The 21366-nt window shown below is 47.4% G+C and overlaps 1 protein-coding gene and 1 long non-coding RNA gene across 2 annotated transcripts in view; one reads left to right on the top strand and one right to left on the bottom strand.

Moving 5' to 3' along the window:
- Positions 1-708: 708 nt before the first annotated feature.
- Positions 709-5086, top strand: NHLH2 (nescient helix-loop-helix 2). Its single transcript, XM_030021021.2, has 3 exons — positions 709-1897; positions 3890-4089; positions 4145-5086. The coding sequence occupies exons 2-3, from the start codon at positions 3911-3913 to the stop codon at positions 4398-4400; spliced, it is 435 nt and encodes a 144-aa protein (XP_029876881.1). The 5' UTR covers positions 709-1897; positions 3890-3910; the 3' UTR covers positions 4401-5086.
- A 4071-nt stretch (positions 5087-9157) lies between these two features.
- The window catches only part of LOC115343935, a 48613-nt gene continuing 36404 nt past the window's right edge, over positions 9158-21366 (bottom strand). The window contains exons 2-3 of the long non-coding RNA XR_003924337.1: positions 18383-18525; positions 9158-9326 (exon numbers count right to left, since the gene is read on the bottom strand). This is a non-coding gene — a long non-coding RNA (uncharacterized LOC115343935). The remainder of the gene's footprint in view (positions 9327-18382; positions 18526-21366) is intronic.

The following is a 21366-nucleotide window of genomic DNA, read 5'->3' on the forward strand; positions in this document are numbered from 1 at the left end:
GTGAGCAGAAAAGCCACAGACCCGTAGCCGGCTCGCTCGCCTCATTGTCTGTGTGCCGGAGCGGGGAGGGTGGGGGGCAGAGAGGAGGGACCTGGGGGGGGATGGACACCCTCTCTGCCCCCCTGGCTCTAGCAGGGCTGTGCTTGCCATGCACCAGGATTGGGGGTGGGTGGGAGATGGGGCAGGGGGACCGTGAAAAATAAATGCACTAGAAAAACAGTCTGACGATTCTCCACACGCTCGGTGTACATGATGCAAATTGATGTTTAAAGCTTATTTATTAGCTTGCATGGGAAATGCCAGCGGTGTTTTTCTAGATCAGTGGGTATCCAATATTTTGGGGGGGGGGGGGGACACAGCAGTGGCGGCGGTGGGAGCGAGCGTGGCTAGAGACTGTATATCCAGAGGCTAGGGTTTATATCATGGGCTGCTCTCGACTGTTATAATTTGTGGCACAGATTCAGCGAGAATCTGATCTGCTGAAAATATTTGGGCTGTGAAAACTCCCACACTGTGACAGATGTCAAGTCCAATTAAGTGACTCGTGTCCAGGTTTCTGTCCAATAGGCTTTCCCATTAAATATCAATTTAAAAGGGAAAAAATGCCGTCCCCTTTTCTCCGAGCCTTTATCTCTTCCGACCATCTCTAGGCTAAACCCTTTGGTACCCGGGAGAGGATCCGCACGCATCTCCGCTCTGTCTGTCTGTCTGTCTGTTTCGCCCCTGCCACCTTCCGCACCCCTCTTTGGCTTCTTTGCCACTCCGGGAGGGGTGGGAGGAGGAACTGCACTTTCTTTTTGTGCGTGTGAGCGTACCTTTTCCTGCACCGACGTTCTCTCTCGCAGCCGCTCCGAACCCGCGCCGAGATTTTTCCTTTATTTTGTTTTGTTTTTCTTTTCAGCGTTCGCATTTCTTTCTTTATTCTCACTCCAGAGATGCAGGAGGAGTTAGGAAGCTCAGGGACGGATGGGGGTTTCGTTTATCCTTTTTTCTCCCCTCCTCGCCAGCTCTTGAAGGACCAGAAGAAAAACTAAACCAAACATTTTATTCTCCGACGGCGTCTCCCCCTCCTGCCCCTCTCCGCCGGACCGGTGAATTAACAAAACCGCACGTTACACCACCATTACCCCCTCCTTCCAAAAAAAAAAAAAAGAAAAAAAAAAAAGAACAACAAAAAAAAAAATAGAGAAGAAAGAAAGGAGGGAGCGACGCATTGTTACCCCGGGCCGCGGCGGAACAAAGCCGGCAGCTCCGCGCCGGGCTCCGCGCAACGCGCAGCGGGCTTCGGGCTCCGCGCCCCGGGCTCCGCGCCCGGCCCGGCCCGGGAACGGCGGCGGGGGCGGGCGGAGGTTCCGCGGGCCGCCGCGGGGAAGGAGAAGCCGAAGGGGCGGGGGAGAGGGAATAATCCCGGCTGGTGCTATCGCCGCATCCCTTTTGTTATTTATCGCGATCGGGGAAGAGGAGGAAGAAGAGCGGGGGAGACGGCAATTTCCCCCCCCCCCCCCAAAAAAAAACCCACAACCAACCCCGACTGGCAGCAGCTGCCGGTGCGTTGCAGCCCGCTGCCCCGAATTAACGGGCGGAGGCAGACTTTGATGGGGGAAAAGCTTTTTTTCTCCCCTGATGCATCGTAAGTAACTTAAGTTGTTATTTATACTCCGCAAACAAACACGGCGATAACATCTCCCATCTCCGGAGCGCTGGAGGCCGCGGCGAGGGATGAGATCTGCCTTTCCCCATCCGAGCAGGACACTTTTCCGCTCGTAATTCATTTGATTTGATTTTGATTTTTTAATTTTTCCATGCTCCGTTTCCGGAGGGCCATTTGAACTGTAAAGGAATCGCCGAGGGGGCGAGGGGACCTGGAGAGAGAGGCTGTCCAAACGACTCCGCCGAGGTAAGCAGCCTTAACAATATATCCCTTTTCCAGGTAGCACGGGCATGGGTTTACTGAAATGGAAAAAAAAAAAAAAAAATAGAAAGAAGGAAAGAAAAAAAAAAAAAGCCTCTTTCCGGCTCAGCTCGCCAAAACCCACCGTACGGATAAACCCAGACCAAACGGCAAAATTCAACACACACCGCAGAGAAACCTTTAAGCAACTTTCTCCAGGAACCACCTCTGTCATTGCCCGTTTTTCCTACAACGGCCCTGCAAATCCTCCCTCTGTCAGTGTGCTTTCGCACAAACCCCCTCGCTTGGATCTCAGTTGAAAGGTGATTTTAAACCTTTCCTATTTATTTTATTATTTTATATATTTTTTTTTCCAAGAGATCGCCAATACCACACCTGCGCGTTGGCCGGGTTTATTCCCTACCCCTGCCTTCTGGGCCTGCCTGATTAATGCTCCTTATTAAAAATACAGGAGGAAGCGTTTCCGATGGCCCTGGCAAGCAGCGGCCCTCTCCCAGGGAAGCAAGGGCTCTTCTCTCCCCCTCCCCAGGCCTTTCCCCCTCTGCAGCCCAGGGAGCACCGAGCCCCGTGGGGGGAGGCTTGGGTCTAGCCCTGCCTGGGAAGTATTCCTCCTGCCCATCGTTTAATCTCGCATCGTTATTTATTATTATTATTATTATATTTATTATATTTATTATATTTATTATTATCATTATTTTATTTTTTATTATTATTACTTTTAATTTCTTTTTCCCAACCGGCTCGGAGACCCCAGGGGGACTTTGCCTGGAAACTTTCTGTGGAAATACTCGGCAATCTGAATTCAGGGGAAAGGGAGGACGTTTTTCAATCGCGATGCTCCCTCCTCCCTCAGGCTCGCTCCCCACCTCGCCCGACACCCCAGCCGTACACACCCCCCCACACACACACTCCCCCACATTTGTGTCCAAGGTTATTCACTAGTTGCCTGATGTATTGTTTTATTACATGCCGGCATGTCCACGGACGCGCTCGGATTTGTATTGCTGTCTACATGACAGATGGTGCTCTGTGAGGCCGCAAGAAGATACGATTCAATTTTCTTTTGAAAGGCACGTCCGCATTTATTTATTTATTTAGCCTTTCTTCCACCCACCCACCCCTAACACCCCCCCTCCTTTTTCGCGCAGGGAGGGGAGAGGAGGGAAAATTTAAAGGAATGGAAAAGTTCGGCCGCTGCTATGGGGTTTTGTTTCTTTTTGAATCCCACGCTTAAAAAACCACGGAGACTCTCCGAACATCCCCAACTGATCGCTGGCAAATCGCTACCCGCACAATTAGCAGCAGGAAAGAAAAAAAAAATTAAAAAAAAAAAAAAAGGAAAAAAGAAGGAGCGCAGAGAGAAGAGCAGGGGGAGAGCCCAGCAGATACATCAGATCCCGTAGTTTGGACTGGGGAAATAAATTTCCCCACTGGCCTTGCTGTGTTTGGGGAGCCTTGAGCTGTATGTTTAAAAGCATCGTGTCTGTAGCCCGGATCCCGTAGAGCGTTACCGAAAGAGAAATGGTTAAGCAGAGATTGGCAGGGCAAGAAATACGGTATTAAAATTGAGGGCAAAAAACCCCGAGCCGCTGGATATTAGCTTGTTCGGAAAAAAAAGAAAAGATATTCTTTTACTGCTTCCTGGGCCTGTTCCTACACCCAAGCAAGCCCGGGGAATAACGGGAGGAAGTCTCTTCCGCCGAACGCTACAAACGGGACGGTAACCGGCCAGTGCCGGGGCATCGTTTACCCCCGGTGGGGCTCTCTCCCTCTCTCCTTAGCGCTCCCTGAAGGAGCAGCCGCCCGCCCGGCTCTCCCGCCGCCCCGGCCGGGCGGAGCGGGGCTGCGGCGTGGACGGAGCGCGGGGACCGGCGTGTCCCCGTGTCCCTGCCCGTGTCCCTGCCTTGCCCCCTTTAACCGCCCCCCCCGCCCCGCCCGCTCTCTGACCCGCTCTCTCTCCTTCTCTATCCCGGGAAGGCTCCTCCGCCCCCCTCCAAGATGATGCTTAGCCCGGACCAAGCTGCCGACTCCGACCACCCCTCCTCGGCCCCCTCCGACCCGGAGTCCCTGGGCGGTGCGGACGCCCAGGCTCTCAGCTGCTGCGTCTCCGATCCGGAGCCGGCGGAGGGCGGCGGCGGCGGCGGCGGCGGCGGCGGCGGCGGCGGCGGGGAGGGCCGGGGCGGCGGCGGCGGCGGCGGCGGCGGCGGAGGCGGCGGTGGGGAGGTGCGGGGAGGGGGGGGGCCGGCCCGGTCTGCACCCGCCGCCGTTAAGCCGGGAAGAGAAACGAAGGCGGCGACGAGCCACGGCCAAGTATCGTTCTGCCCACGCCACGCGGGAACGGATCCGCGTGGAGGCCTTCAACCTGGCCTTCGCCGAGCTGCGCAAGCTGCTGCCCACCCTGCCCCCGGACAAGAAGCTCTCCAAGATCGAGATCCTGCGCCTCGCCATCTGCTACATCTCCTATCTCAACCACGTCCTGGACGTGTAGACCACCCCCCCCCCCCCCCGCCCCCCCGGACCGCCCCGGCGGACACCCCCCCCCCCCCCCGGAGCTCCGGTCCCCGTCGTCGGGGCGCCGTCTGTCCGTCTGTCCGGCCGTCCGCCCCGGGTCCGGCCCCGGCGGGCAGCGGCTTCCCCCGGGGCGAGCGGGGGGGGGGGGGGGTGTCCCCGCCGTCCTGCTCTCTGTCCCGTGTGTCGTCCCCCGCAACCCGGGGGCTGTCCCGCACGGTGACGGTGCGGCCGGCCGGGAGCCCGTTTTTTCGAAGAGAAGTGTAAAACCGGATTGTTTCTTCAGGCTGTCAAGTGCCCCTTTATATATATCCAAAAACATCTACTTGTGACCTTAAACGTGTGACCCATGGGTGCAGTTAAAAATAACTATTTTTTATTTATGGTAGAAGGAGTTGACAATTTATTTTTTTCAAGATTTATTTATTTTTCAGAGTGGTGGCAATTTTACTTTGGATACTTTGTGCCAATTGGTTTCTATAGTCGGGTGTTTACACTTTATCCTGTGGAATATTATGTTTAACTTTATGAGTGTTCGTTGGGATCAATACAGTGTTCCTTTGCCTTCTTTTTAATTTATTTTTTTCCCCTCCAATTATATTGCACTTGTGTACCACAAACCTTCCCTTCCTCCCTGTTTATAACTATATATTTTATATATATCAAGGCATTTGTTCTTGACCTTTTTTCTTTCTTTTCTTGTGTGGGATCGACAACCACTAGCACTTAACTAGGAGAGTTTTTTTAAAACTTGTTGTTATTCTGATCTATAGTTATGTCTGAAAAGTACTTTGCAAATCGTTTATAAGGGAAGTAGTTTCTTTGTGGGTGTATATGTGCGTGTGTGTATACATGCATGTGTGTGGGAGTGAGCGTGGGCGTGTATGTGTGTGGTATATTTTTAGGAAAGGACCTTTTTCCTAAAAAAAAAAAAAAAAAAAAAGAAAGAAAAGTAAATCCAGGACTGCTTTCCTTTGTGACAACCAAAAAAATTCTATAACCTGAAAATGTTTCATGTTCTTTGCTGTGAATCTCTTAAAACAAGAAGCGCATTTTAGGGACGAAAGAGAAAAAGAAAAAAACACATCTGCTATCCAAAGATTTTAGTCTTTTTCAGGGTTTTTTTGTGTGTCTCTGTTGCTTTATATAATGCAATATTTTGTAGTGAAAATAGATAAATCTGGTTTCTATCTGATGCGTTTTTCATATCTCTCATGAATGGTGAGCTGTTTTGCATATAAATAAAAGTATGAAATAAAAGCTGTTTTTTCCTAATTATTTTTCCCTGTTGGTCTTTCTGTAAGATGGAGATGCGATGCCCTTATGAATAAGGATTGCAAAGGCTTCTCGAGTCGTGCGTGGGAAAGCTTCAACAGGTTACCTGCCTCTTCCTAGGGAGACTCAGACTGCAGTCCCTGCACCGCAGCTCCCCTGCTCCAGCTGCTCTCTCTCAAATGCACGGGGAGCACGGGACTGTTACTGGCACTTTCTCCCGGTCACATCACGACTGGCATCTGGTCACACGTTTCAAAGTTCGGGCTGTAAAATCAAATCTGGTGCTTGCAAACACCTGTTTTGCCACATTGCTCTTCGATATGTCTGACCAAAATGTACGTGTTTCGTCCTGCCTGAGTGCACTGGATTTTCTTTCTCTGGTTTTAATTCAGTTTTGAGCCCTCTCTGGCCAGGTCCAGTTCTACTGAAACCAAGTAAAAATCTTGGGCCCTTTCCCTGTTTTCGAAAACCTCAGCCATACTCCTTTGTATAAGGCTTCACTGCCAAAGCTTGCCATTTGAAACACAGCACAGATGAAGACTCAATAACAGACAGGTTATTACCTGAGTAACGTGAGACCTCTGTGCCATCCTATTATTAAATCCTTTTCCTGTTTACCGCAAGGGGTTAATTTTACCTATAATTTGAATATCACCATTGACTCGGGTGGCTGCCTCATCCATTGTTACTTGCTGGAGAGATAAAACCCTTCCCCCTCTCCCATTTTTATGGCTGACACTTTGCACAGTGGTTTAATTAAGTGCGGGCTTGACCAGCTGAAAAGCTCCATGCAGAAAACCTGTCAGAGAGGCTGTTAATTCCACTTTCTACCAATGCATGCTTCCCATGTCCCAAGGGAGCATGTGCAGGTTTGGTAGTTTGATGCACAGTTTTCAAATCCTGCATCTTTCAGGGCTGAAATAACTCCACCAACTTTGGAACTGGTTTTCTTTGGGACAGAGGCTTGTTTCTTAGGTTCTGTCAACACCTGGACACTGGGTCGAGTTTGATGCTAATTGCCTGAGCGATATTATAAATCCTGTAATTCAGCAAGCTTTCATGCTACCAACATGCGGGAGGACTTAGTTAATAAAAAGATTAACAGTTATTTCCTTCTTGAGCGTGGGAATGCACATTTTAGGGAAGAGAGTGCTCTGCATTACCTTAATGTAAAGTATGGTGGCTGCAGTCACTGGCGGTTGACTGAAGCACACGGGCTGTGGGACAAGGAGGTGTGAACCCAGCATCCCCCCTGGCCACACTCCCCCCATCTGGGGGTCATGCAAACACATCAGGTCACAGGCTGAGACGCTCAAGCTAGGTCCATGCAGTGAAGATGCTGTGGACTGAGCAGCGGTCATTCGCCCAGGGTCTCGAGTTCCCAGCCACAGGATCCTGTGCCCAAGCAATGAGGCAGCAAGCCCCCTGTGTTGTGAGCACAGGAGAGTGTAGCGTGGAGATGTGTGGGAACAGCTCAGGTTTGGAAGTAAGAATATCCTCTGGGTCATCCCCTTCCCTTCATCCCCTGAGACAACAGAGAGCCTGGTCGCACTCAGAGAGAGGGCAGGAAGGGCTTTGGTTTTGGTGGTATCCACAGGATCAAGTCTCAAGTTTAACCTGCAGAAGGGTCAGGGCATTTGACCTGAACATACGTCCTTTTCTTCCAGAGGTTTATCTGATGGAAGAAATTGCTTCTCCCTACAAGGCCTGTCTCACCTCCATCCGCTCACCACCTTGCTTATATCCTCTCACCACAACATCATCCCAACCACTTCTATTTTTCCTGCTGGCACCAAGAAGGAAACTCATTCTCATCTAGCAGTTGTTGACTGTTAAAATGTAGGTTTTGCTCCCCCATCCCACCCCTTTTTTTATTCTTGAGCAAGATTCGCATAGTATGTACAAGCTACAAGGCCAATGCAATAAAAAGGCTGCATGGCTAAGTGCTCAAAAGTCTGGATTTATGACAAACGGGTAAACAAGTTTAACTCCACCTCATTGCAAGTCTGCGTTAGATAGCAATAAAGTCTAATTATATAATCAAAGTTACTTTGCCTACGTCTATGTTCCCTCAGCGATACAGGAACGAATGACCTTGAATGACAATATTATAGGAAAAACAGGGTGGAACTGCTCAATGGAAGTTTGCATCACACGTGGCCAATCCAACAATTGGCAGGGAAGAAATGCAGAGTTAATATTACCTGGTTTTTTTAGGGACTAAAGCTAAGATTAAAGCTACATTCGGATACGTTTCTTTCACATTTAAAAAGGAGCTCATCCTACAAACCATGAAAGAAGGCATACTCAAAGACAGAGAAGGCAGAGCACTACCTCTGGACCTTTAGCTGAGGCTAAAAGAGGTGCTTTAAGCCTGACTCAATCCAACATATAAAACATTGCATGGAAACCTCCAGCATTCACAGAGGGGAAGTACTGCCACTGATCTAGATAGATCTAGACAGATCTAGAATAACCCAGTACAAGGGATATCCAGTGCACCCTTAGCATAAGGTGATAACACCTATTAAGACACATTTGCAGACCTATATGGACTTACATGGACATGGGGCGCAATACACATTCACATCGGTATCATTAGGAAACAGGGCACCTAATGCATTCGTCTGAACCCTGGAAACAGATCCTGTCCCCATTACAGCGAACAAGGACAGACAGCAAGCCAAAAGTAACTCCTACAAATAAACGTACTGATTTCCACGGGACTGTACAGCTAAGGGGAAACCATTTCTGTAAGTATCATGTACTTTCCTAAGAAATTAAAGGATCTAGAGCACAAAATATTCCAAAATATAGACTTGCATTTATGCTGCTGTTAGATATGCATATACAAAAGGAAGGATTTCTAGACATAGACTGTCAGTCACCAGCAAAGTGCATGGTACATGTGCATTCAGGATCACACTACTCACCGGCCACAAAGTAGTGTCTTATTGCTTGTGTTAAAAAGTGGGTGAGCCAGGTAGGGTGTTACCACTGATACTTACAGCAGAGAAATTCTGAGGGTCTTGGATGTGATTTGACATCTTTGCTGTATTTCTAGCAAAGAGAGTCTGTGTGTATGAAAGAGAGAGAGAGATGGGGGAGTGGGGAGCTGAAGAGGATGCTGTATATGAAATTCAACAAAGAAATGGATCTTTTCCATTATACAGCCATGAAGAAATACCAGCGACATTCTATCTATCTATTCACATATCTATCCATCTAGCTATCCTGTAACCCAATTAACCCAGTCCTTTTAGGGTGAATAAATGTGTTCTAATATCAGCCATTATTTTTCAGTACTCTCAGTTTATTCTCCAGGGTGGGACAGATCAATAACCGCAATAGCAACTGACCCAAAAGGAAAAGGCAATCTCCTGGCACTTCTTATTTATTTCTTCAGAGGCGATTTTGTTTTTCCTGCCTCTTCCCCTGGTGACGGATTTTGCCTTCCCTGCCCAGAATGGCCGTGTTGTTTTATCCTGGGCTCTATTTGCATGTGGGCTTCAGATTCGTCTTTGGCTCCATGCACGGTTTGGGATGAGACCCTCCCGTCCCCAGAGAGGGGGGCAGGTGTTGCTCCAGTCGAGCGAATGGAACCAAATTACAGGACCGTCTGTTGCCTCCTCTGGGAGCCGGCGGAGGGAGGGGAAGAAGGGGAGGGGAGCGGAATGCCGTATGACAGAAAAGAAAAGCAGAACATCATACTGATGCCGATAAGAGCTTGAAAACATGAGTCACCCCAGCCCACAGCCCCACCCAAAACCAGGCAGCAGCCACCTGAAAGAGAAATGTCAGGAGCAGAGACAGAAATAAATTGAGTCACTGGGCTGGAATAACTCAGGCTTAAAAGGAAAGAGAGCTCAGACCCCCGTCCACTTTCAGAAACACAAGCATAGGCACAAAGTTGGACTAGCTAACGCCGCTTTTTTCTCAGCTCCCTGCTGAGCGCTTTGATGCCCACTCCTCTGTCCCTCCAGAGCAGGCTCCTCTGCCCACCACTGCTCTCCACCAGCTCCTCGCAGCCCAGCTCTGCAAGCATCCCCTTGCTTCCCCTCCTGCCTCCCCTCCTTCCAGCCCCTCGCTCCTCCTGGCCTCCCCACAGCCCTTCAAGGTCGCTGAGAGCTGCATGACTGCACAGAGGTCCTGCTCCTCCACCACCACCGGCAGCCCATGCCCTGCGGTGCAGCTGGTCCTTGCTGCCGCGGGGAGCTGCTTGGTGCTCCAGCTCAGGGACAGAGTGACAGGGCCGCTCTCTCGCTTCCTCTCTAATCCATGCAGACTTTTACCTGATCGGCCTGAGAGAGCAGGTGATGTTACAGAAGTTACACTCTCCTCGCACCCACCCAGCTGCTTCACGCATTCTTAGCAATTTAATACAACTCCTCGCCTTGTTTTCATTGCTTTTTCCTCCCAAGATCTCCTACAGACACACACATACACATGCACACATTTGTGTGTGCAATGATAGCTCTTGGAGCATCAGGGCACAGAGTCACTTGGAAAGCAACAGGTGACAGTTGTTCTGCTGTTCCTCACTGAAACATGAAGATGATCAGAGAAGAGAAAGCTGCTCTGGGGAGAATTCAGAGGAGACCTGGCAGAAGGGATGAAAAAAGTCATTAGAAGGGCTTAAATCAAAGCAAAAGCGGCGCAGGGTGAAAGAAAGGAAGGCAGAAGAAGCCAGGTCACATAGGTGGAGGGGCCACATCAGTCAGAGACTTGGCATAACATGAAGGGTTTTACATGAGGGTGGTGGGATGTACATGTGAACCTGGGGCATATGCAGATGGAGCAATGAGAAAAAAAGCACACGAAAAGGCAGGCAGCAAACATGGGAAAAGATGGCAGCAGAAAGTGTAAGGAAGGAGAAGGATATGAGTGGCTGGGTAGAGCTGCTAGTATGGGTGGATGGGGAGAAGATGCTCCGGCCAGCCAGAAGTAGCAGCTCGCTCGGGGTGTTAGAAGCGAGTTCAGTCCAGGAACAGACAGACACCAGGCAGGGAGGGAACTGGAAGGAGTCGTTAATTAGATGTTCAAGACTACGGAGGAGAGATCACCACAGCTTTAGTCACGCCCAGAGGGATGGACTGGCACAGTAACATTTTTTCAAGGACCAAAAGACAAGGGGTTTGTCATATAACATCCATACTCCAGAGAAGTCCTCTGTCTTTCTCCTTGCTCAAAACTGTTCTGTGCATGGAAGAGGCAGAAAGATTTGCAAATCCCAGGGCTAAAGCTCAGTACGGGCTCACAGACAAGATAAATGCAAAGAAAGAAAGAAAAGACATGCAGAGCAGAGCAGGAGGCAGCAGAATTCGACTGTGTGCAGACACAACATTCAAAGACTGCTCTTTCCCACATCTCAGACTCAATATTCCCAACATCAAGGGTCTTCTGCCCATTTAAGCAATTTCAAGATTTAAGACGGGCTTCAAGACTTTCCCAGAAATGACCCCTATAGGACAGAGCCACAAACCTGTATTGGACTTTTGTTATTCCAGATAATAAAGACAAGGACTGACCATGAAAAATTGCAGAAGGACTGTGCAAGACTGATAAAATAGTACAAGAAATTCAATCTAAATAAAGTGATAAGGTGATACATGCAGGGAAGAACATTTCTAACTCATATATAACTGATAGGTCCTGAGCCAACCATAGAAGCAAGATCTTGTAGTTATGATATATTGTTTCATGATAACATCAGTTTGGCTCTTGCTGGCATGGAAAAAGAAAATGAAATGTTAGATGTTATTATCATTGTAGAGAGAACAGAACAGGCAGAGAACAAGACAGAGAGCATCATTATGCCATTGCATAAAACCAAAGTAAGTCTGCATCCTGAATACCATGTGCAGCTCTGGTCCTCCAGTATTTCAGTAAGAATACAATAAAAATCCACAAGCATCTGAGAATGGCAGCAAGGATAACCCACAGCACGGAGTAGCTTCCGTACAAGAAAAAACTAAGTGAAAAGGACTGAGTCAGTGGTGATTTTACAGAAAGCCGTTGTATCCCAGTTAAGAAGGAGATGGTGGAAAGGGATCAGTTGTTCCCTGTCTCTTCCAATACAATTTGATAGCAGGAGGCATCAAATGAAACTGTCAGCTGCCAGGTTCCAAACAAACAAAAGGAGGTGTCTCGTCACACCATGTGCGGTAAAGCTGTGGAGCTCCTTTCTTGGGACTTTGTGAAAGCAAAAAATGTTACAGAAGTTCAAGGACAGAAGCTCATGGAAGCAAAATCTGCTGAGCATTTTTAAACATGTAGAAGTCGCCTCCAACTCAGGCTCTCCTCAAGCCACAAATGGCTGAAGGCCAGCAGACTTCTAGCAGGAAGTATCATATATACCTCCACTATTGTGATAGTCCCCAGGCATCTGGTTTTGGCCCCCACTTGACCTGGGATGCTGGGCTAGATGGATGTTCAGTCTGGCTCAGTGCAACTGCTCTTACTGACATCTTTATGATCTGAAGGAAATGGATCTTTGACAGACACCAACTTCTTTCAAGCCTCAGTCTCTCTGGACCCAAACGTGAAAGCTCTCTGTATGGTGAGTCCCCAGTGGGCCAATGTGACAAGATAAATATGATTTTTTAGGTAGGGAGGGAGGAGGATTTGTTCCCCGGGGCAATAAGCAAAACAAATGCGGTTTTCCTGAAAGCCAAAGAGTTGGAGTTTGATGTCAGACACATAAAGGTAAACCTACAGCAGTTCCATTGATCTCAATGGAGTTATGTTTGTCACCAGAGTAACAATCCTAAGAAGGATCCTGAAGATAATCATGGTACTGTAGGATGGTCAAATGCAGGATGGGGTCCTGCCTTGAATTTGGTCCCTATCTTCCTGTCCTGACATTTTTTTCAGTCCTTACTTGGACAGGACTACCTTCTGAACAGGTAGGTCTTATTAGTCAAGGTCACAAGTTCTTACCTTACTTGAATTACCCCAAGCAAACCTAAGCTTAGGAGACCTTAAATAAAACTAATCTAGCGAAGCGTTTAAAAGAAGACAGGACTGATGAGAGGCTTGAGAGTTTAGATTCAGCCATCCTGGTTATTAAAACCTACAAAAATTTCACATACTTTAGATTCAAGCTGCAGAAAGGAGAAAGAAACAAGGAAGAGAAAAGGAAGGGGAGGTTAAAATGGTGACATGGAGGAGTCAGAACAGGGGAGTACATGAACTATGGGGGGAATGGTTGATCATCTTCTAAGCTCATGCCATTGGGGGTTCTTAGGCATTCAAAGGTGTCTGAGACAGACAAGCAGTCTCAGACACCATATGTAGTTATTCAGACAATCCCAGCACAAACAGACCAGCCTAAATTTTGTCGCCAGAGACCATCTCCAACATGAGCCAGGTCTTGCTGCTCAGCTAGGCATGGGGTCTCCAAAAGTGGTTTGGGGATGCTCATCCCTGATTTCTTGATGGGGAAACAGATCATAAAAAGGATCCAGAGATTCAGAAATTATCTTTAAAGGCAAAAATCACTTTCCTGTACATAGTCATATGACTGTCTCAAAGTCTACACTCTCTGGTTCAGCCTATATCAGAGAAAGCATGGCTTTCAAAGAAAGTATCTTAAAAAAACTGCAGAGCAGTCCCCATGGCTCTCCCAGTCCTGGGCTCCCCACACAAAGCTCATCAATGCCAAAGGATTTCTTGAGAAGAACTACCAGATTTCTTGACCCATGAAGTAGCTTCCACGTACAAAGTAAATCAGTGCAAGACTTCCCTACTCCATTCACCTTGTAACAGTATCCAAGGTTTGAACCTTACTCTGTAAAGATGAATTTACCTCACTTGACCTTTTCTTGAATCACTCTTAAAGCAGCTCTCACAGGTGGGTTTACAGTGCATGCTTGACCTACACACACTCATAATACCTCCTCTGTATCATTTCAAGACATCCAGGACTCTTGCTACCAAACAACTTGCTTCTCGGTAGCATCCAAAAGGTGAAAGCACTACATGAAACAGGATTTAGAGTACAGATTTACAAGCTCCCACAGTGCATAGTGTTATGAGGAGCCAAGGCCAGGGTCAAGTCCCATCAGTCGCACAGGGATTTAGCACAAGGCTGCATTGTAGCCAAAGGGTAGAACCCCCTTGTAACCTTTTTAACCATGCAGATGGTGTCAGTAGCCTCTTAAATATTTCCATCAGAAATGGAGGTTCAGGTGAGAGCCAGCACAAAATGAACTACTGAGGCAGATCCTAGTGGGATGAATATTTCAAAGTCTCAGAATCTGAAACCCAAGGGGCATTCATCAGCAATCTATCTCAGAAGATGGCCCAAGGACTAAATGCATGGTGAAGCTTGCATATGGCGTAAAACACAGTCTCTCTAGGGTAGGGTTAAGCCATGCTGGCAGGATGGCACAGAGAAACCTGCATTGCTTGCTAGCATAAACAAGCCGTAATAGCATTCATTGCCTTTCTACTTAGACAAACCGCATTTAATTACCGTGCGTCCAAGTTGCAGTAATCTGGATGCAGATAGATCTGAAGTAAATTGAAAGGAAATGGATTTTACGTGACAATGTAGAAAGGAAAAGCACATTAAGATATAGATGATTAGGTGGATTGGAGGAACCTTGTAAAAGATAATTGCATTGAAAACAATAGCATCTTCAGCAGGGAAATTTCTGTCAAGTGAAAGTTACACCATTGTCACACTCAGAGAATTGTCCACACCAGATTGGCTCCTTCTTACTTCGCATGGTGGCTCCTTGAGTTTCTCTAAGAGTTGCAGCTTCTGGCTTGACTGACACCAGCAAAGCCATTTCTCTGAATCTCTGAATCTCACAGCCAGTCTGGTATTTCTCCGTGTCTCACATCCTCCTGGGAGACAACATATGCTTCTCTTTTCCACCCTTTACGTGTTTAGACTGCAAACGCTCTGTCAGCAGTACAAGGACCTGACCTGCCCAGCGGGAGAATTTGCAGCCTGCCCGGTCCCACCCTGTCTCTGAAGCTGACCAGTCCCACCTAGCTCCATCCCACCACGAGAGGCATATAAACCCTTGGCTAACACAGGTGCTTGCTCAGTCCCATGAGGTGACTGAGCTACTCTGGTATGTGCCTCTGGAGAAACAAGAACTGGCTCTTACTGTTTGAGAGTAGCCGCATGGGGATCTAATCACTGTTTCTAACAGTGACATCTGAAGCAGAGAAAGGGAGCTGAGCAGGACTGTGTTTGCCCATCTGTAGTCAGTCAGCTTGTTAAGGTGTTATTAGCTCCATCCACCAAACTAGGAGCCAGCTTTCAAGCAGTTCAACATCCCAGGGTGTTTTGATCCAGAGCTGTGGGTTAGCCTCTGTTTTACTGCTGGCTACTGAGTTATGAGAGCAGAAACTCTCTAATTACTGAGTATGAGTAAAAGCCTGCACCCTTCAGCAAGTACTCAGAAGCAAGGAGGTCACCATCATTCACTCCTGGAGTGGATAGTACAGTATGATGAGAGTCTCCATATGTACTGCACCACAGCTGTTCTTGCCTGCTTGTCCCAAAAGCCAGTTACTGATATGGTTCACCATATAACAGGATCCATGCTTGACATCCCTGCAGCACAGAACTTTGAATAAATACCTCCAAAAAGTAGAAATAGCCAGTTAATCTCTGGATTAACTGGTCCAACTATGCTGAGTTGACAAATGCTGAGCCTGTTTTGTCTTAATGTCTCCTTTGAGAGAGCAGCAGCACGGCTGGTGAGCAGCAGTAAGTCTGCTCGCTGTGGTCATGTTACGTCAACAGTCTCGTCATGATTCTGCTGTTTGTGTCTGAGGCCCTTCCAAAAAAGTTGGCTGCCTCACTCCAGCTTCATTTTTACTGGTGCTGTGAGAAGACACTCCTTATTTCTTCATTGTATGCATTTATCTGACAAGTCTATTTGACAACAGTCTTCCATGGTGGTAGGGCTAATCCCACCATTTGCAACTTTGCTTCCTATCATAAGGATGCATAATAGCAACTCTTGGGTCCCTGAATCACATATTATTTGTCTTATGTTGGCTTTTCGTATGTTAGAGTCCCCAGGGACTCTGATTCCTTGCATTTTTGTCAGGATTTTTCTTGTTCTTCAGTTTCCTGTTGACCATGTGACAACCCACACTGTTGTGGTACCACTCTGAACTGTAACAGTGCTGAGCATCCCTCCGAATCTGGGTCTGTGTCTTTCTTCAGTAAGTACTTTAGTAGCCAATCCAAGACATTGAGGATTACAGATATTTTGGTGTCAGGTATACTGCATCCAGGAAAAGTTGCTTCCTTGCTTATGGAATTCTCTTGATTGCTGATGATTAACTGGTTTTGGAATGGGTCCTTTATAACTTTTCAGAATCAGCAGTATTTACGGGATGAGTTTTTGCTTCAGAGTCTTGTTCGCTTCAGCCTCCATAAACCTTAGGCATGGCTGGTGCCCAACATCTCTGATTTCTCATTTTGGGCATCTCATGGTCATTTGCCTGCCTTCCTTTTGGGATAACAGGAAGATCAACAGCACATTCAATGTCCTGTAACCTTGCTGCCATCCTCCTGTTTATCAGAGCCCATATCTGCTGAGGAGATATCTGTGCTGGGGCCCTGTTGAAGTCCAGGCCTGATACAAACAGCATCTTCCTCAATGTCTACAAGTTTGATTGCTGTAGGTCATACCCTTTATGCTCAATACCGACCAGCCTTTCAACCCTTGCTCTATTTTTTCTCCTTGTGGTTTCACACAGACCCCATATTTCTGTTCATATTTCATTTGTGGCAATCTTACTGTTTCGATCATGGTAACCCTACTATTTCTGTTACTTATCTCTAGATATTTGACAAGCTTCATCAGCTTCCTTGATGCCAGTGGCCTTCTGATGCCAGCACGAACACCTTTGGCTCTTCTCTTTGATTTTTTTCACTTCCTGAATACCTTTGATGTATCCCTTTGAACATATTTTTCTTGCCTACCTGGCTGTGTTAACTTCTCTTTCAGGCACATCATTTCCATCATAAGACATATACAGTTTTGCTTGTTCAGCTGGAAACTCCAGCTTTTTCCAAAGTTGCTCCAAGACACCTCTCATGCTATTCTACTGTTGTCCCCCATATCCAAATATCACCTCTGCAGACCTAGGTATCTTTATACCACCAGCCTTGCTGCTGTTTTCCTGGGAGGGGGGTAAGATGTGAAACACAGCCTGAATGACAGTTAAAGGACAGGATGTTTCCCAGAAAGGGTGTTGAACACATGCCAATGAGCACTCTGTTTTTCTAAAGCCTTGTGCTGGAAGCCTGCTAATACAACACATTCAGGTAATATATTTGGGGATTACAAAAAACGTCTCTGATGGCTTGCAGTGAAAAATATTCCCTTTATTTATTTGTTTGTTTGTTTCACATTAGGAACTAAAGGAAGAATTTTATCTATTTCACCTGTGACAGCAAATATCTACTTAATTGATTTTTCTCCTTGCTCAGTGACTCCTGATGCTGTAGGTCTATCCAGCTACAGTTTTGGCCATTGGTGAAATGCAAAAGAAACTTTCCTGTGTGTGCCTCTCAGCTGTATTCCCACAGCCCGTGCTTCATGTCCTATCTTGTGGTTCCCAGGACCAAAGCAGACCCACATGGTTAAGCACATCGCAAGGAAAACGCAGCTCAGGGCTGCACCCTCCTTTGCTCCATAGGGATGGGTCATGCAGTGGTCACGCATGTCAAGGATGGACAGACAGTTTGGGCTGTTAAACTCTGACAACACTCTGTTGGGCAAGTGCAAATGAGATTTACTCTGGTTTTCTTTGGAGGCTCACAATCTGGCTAAACTGGGACAGTTTTTCAGGATATGACAGAAGTTATATCCCCCGCAGTGGAAGCCCTTTCAAGCCAAATGTCTAGTCTCTGCTCCACAGAAGCTTTAGAGCTTCTCAAAGAAAGGCAGTGCGAGTCAATTTTAAACTACAGATGCATCTGTTTCTTTTTCTCTAGCCTCATTCCAGGAAACTGCTTTTGAACTGCTTCAGATTAAACTCAGCTCCCCCAATCCAAACCACCAGAGACATCCACCACGGCAGATCTCAACCTCAAGGGTCACATTTGGCTAGGTTATAAGACATTGGGAACAGATTCTTATAATGTAACCAGCCTTGTAGAAAGCGTTGTCAAAACCTGTGTTTTCTTGTTTTCTACAAAAAGGTATTGCAGAAAGCAAATAGAGAGCTGAAAGCAACCACCTATTGATCTGTACCTATCTGCAACACTAAGGGCCCTATTTCTGCCACATTCATTTTTCTGTCTTTTCAGTAAACCAGCTACTACCGTGATCCCTTCTCCTTTCAACCTCTGCATACACCCACTGGCGCATTAATCCCTAGAAATCACCTCTTGCGGTTGCTTGATGGATGAATTCAGCAGAGGCACGTCCTGCTAATATATCAATACTGTGTGTTAGGCCAGGCTCAAGGGGTCTGCTTTCGAGTGATTGGCAAGAGAGAGGCCATAGCGTGCACTCTACCTGTGAGATGGATCCCCTGGGAGAAGAGGTGTAGAAAGGAGAGGGGATGTGCTGCTCATGCAAATTTTCTACATTAGATTAGCCCCTGGCATTGATGCACAGAAGCAGGTTGCTCCCAATTGCTAGGATTCAAAAGGCAAGGGACACAAAGGAGCAGTGCTGGCTGGTCCTACGATCCCCATACCTTGTTTAATCCTGCCGTGGAGAAGAATAACTGATGACTGCTGGAACCGAACAACTCCTGTCTGAAAGGAGCATGTACCTGCCTGGCTTGGAGTGGTAGATGCCAACCAAGGGAGGATTTCATCCATAAGGAAACAGCTCCACCTGTGTGATTTAAACGAGATATGAGACACTTAGATTTCTAAAGCTTACATGAGCATAACCACTGCTTGTACTCATTGCTTTTTAAGTGTCTTTATTTGCATTTCTGTTGGCGAGAACAGGTCAGCTTCAGCTTGTTCACTGTTTTTGATCTGTTTCTTTTTTCTGGCTCCCTCTCTTTGAGCCAGTGGGAGTCAGGCACCCCGGAGTTAGGCACCTGCATGCACGTCAATAAACTTGCTGGATTGGTAGGGGAAGATGGACACATTCAGTGGGATCTGTTGTGTGCCACTTCTGAAAATGAGGCAGAGCTAGAAATCTCACTTGAAATGACTGTTTCTGAAAATCTTGGCCAGGACCAGTTCTTGTGTTTTGCACATCTCTCTCTGCTCCTCCCCAAAACTGATGCTATTACTTTGCTGTGTTTATTGCAACCTGGGTGCAATCAGTTCTCATGGTGAATATCCCTTTAACAGTCCTACACTGATTACTCATGTGCTACCTGCTCAATGGAAAAGAGTCAGTGAATCTCATTTCTTCACTTGCCAAAGATTCCCCTGCCTCCCCTTCCATTGCTATATTTCTGGAAGCTCTTTTCCTCCTTTTTATTTTAGTCCTGGGTGTCCCCTGAGCTTGGTGATTGCATTTAAAACAGACACAACGACATTATGAAGCATTAAACTAATGGCATTTGAGACCATTTTTCTCCTGTAAACCATTACGACGTCCCTGGAACGGCTGGCAGAGGGCTGAGCACCAGTGCCGCCATCCAGGGCTGCATCCCTCTCTGCCGCTCGGCACCCGCTTTGGGATTCGAGGTGCCATCTCTTGTGCTGCTCTCGCTGTAACAGTCCCTGAGAAAGCTGTTTTGATCTTCAGATGAGTTGTTTGGCACGACCATAATGACAAATACGTGAATGGGGGGTTAACCATGAATTGCAAAGTACCCATCAAATCCCCAAGGTGGAGAGGAATATATCTTCCTTCACACCCTTTTGATGTATAGTTAATTACACGAATCTGGAACTGTTACCATGTGCAAACACAGTGAAAATTGACTTTCTAAGCCATCCCTGGCCCCTCTGCATATGTCGCTCGCTCTAGCCCAGTACCGTGCTCTGTCTGTACACACACAAATATATAATCAGTGCTGTTTTAGACTCTTTTTTGATAATCCGGCTTTATAAAACGTTAGAGGGATAGAACGGAATGTAGCATCCTTCAGGCCTGATGCAGCTTTTTTAAAAAGAAGAGAAAAAAAACTTATTTTATATTGGTTGTTCTTTCTCTTGCCTGAATAAAAGCTTTAGCACAGCTTGAAAGGGTTGCATGTGCTGAAATGTAGCCCAAGGATATGTGTTATTATCCATCCCCTCTTGACCAGCAGGGTCTCGGCTCTCTCTCCCTTTCAGCCTTTTGTTTGAACAGATGGGATTGGGGAACGAAGGGAAAGAAAGGCAGTCTGTTCTCATTAACGCTCCCAGTACACAAACACAAACCTGAGCACAGGGGACCTACAGAACAGGACTGATTCCACTCCATACACATCCACTGAGACCATATGTACCCACACACAAAGGCAGACAGAAGACCCACATCGAGCCAGCTACTAGGCATTTACCAAGGATGACTCCTCACCAACTAATTAAAAATATTTTTTTTTCAAAAGCCCTCATAGGTCATTTCCTTTTTATTCAGCTGCAGAATTTAAAATATAACCTTCAACCGATGTGGTGTTGAGGCTGTTTTAAAAGAAAGATTGTCATCAAGTCAGCCTAAAAGCTGAGCTGGGAGCATTTGGTGTGTCTTGGTCTGATGTGAGCTATGTGAAGAGGTTTCAGGCTGAACCTGCCAGACCAGGGATGACGTTCATCCAGCCCAGCCTCCTGGCAAGGGCCAAGGCTGCTTCTTCTGGAAAAGGTGCTCAAAAACCTGCTCTCGGCCATGATGGACTACCTGTCCATTGAGAACATCACCTCACAAACTCTGCGGCTAGGGTAGGCTGTAACATTTCAAAGCTGAATTCTTCTGTTTCCATCACGGCTCTTGCATACTTGTCCATATTTACTGATAGAATTCTCGGAATCACTATTTAAACAAATATTTGATGCTTTTTTTTTGATTGGTTGTTGGCCTCAGTGATGTCCTGTGGCAGCGAATGCCTGCATGGGCAGCATGTGGGGCAACATCTCCTTCTAGCAAAGCTTGACTCCTCACTTTGGAGAAGGAGAAGCCACTCCAAGCTCTGCAGCCTGGTGGCTTGCCACCTCGCGGAAGTTGAGCAGAGGTGACCACCCGCAGTCTGTGACAAACCCAAAGCCACTTGAACTAGCTTGCGAAGACGGGGAGGTGAGGTGGGTTCCTCAGCACCCCACGCATCCATCATATGTGCGGGACACGCACAGATGGCTACTGCGGCATGGCTGGCACATGGCAACTCATTAAGCCACTGTACCACAGCTGCATGCCGGGCTCAGACCATGCTTGGAGCCATGGAAGAGCAGGTCTCTGCCCGAGCACGGTAAGCTTTTCCAGATACAGAGCATCTCCTGCTCCCCTTCCCAGCTGGCAACCCTCACTGCAGCGTGGAAAGGGTTTTTGGGCAACTCAGGTCTCGCTGCCTCCTCCTTCCTCTCCAGGTCAGCTCTGGCTCCGTTTGTGTTCACCTGCCCTCCCCAGCTCTAACTGGGTCAGGCCTGAAGGGAAGACGTGCCAGACATCTGCAGCTGCTTAACAAGGAGCCCCCAGATCAGAAGCACGACGGGCTCTTGGCGGCTCCGAAACAAGCACTGGCGAAAGCGAGTAGAGTCAGGAACCAATACCCCAAATAGGGTCTTTGGTTAA

The sequence above is a fragment of the Aquila chrysaetos genome, chromosome 7 (assembly GCF_900496995.4).
Source record: "Aquila chrysaetos chrysaetos chromosome 7, bAquChr1.4, whole genome shotgun sequence".
Taxonomy (NCBI): domain Eukaryota; kingdom Metazoa; phylum Chordata; class Aves; order Accipitriformes; family Accipitridae; genus Aquila; species Aquila chrysaetos.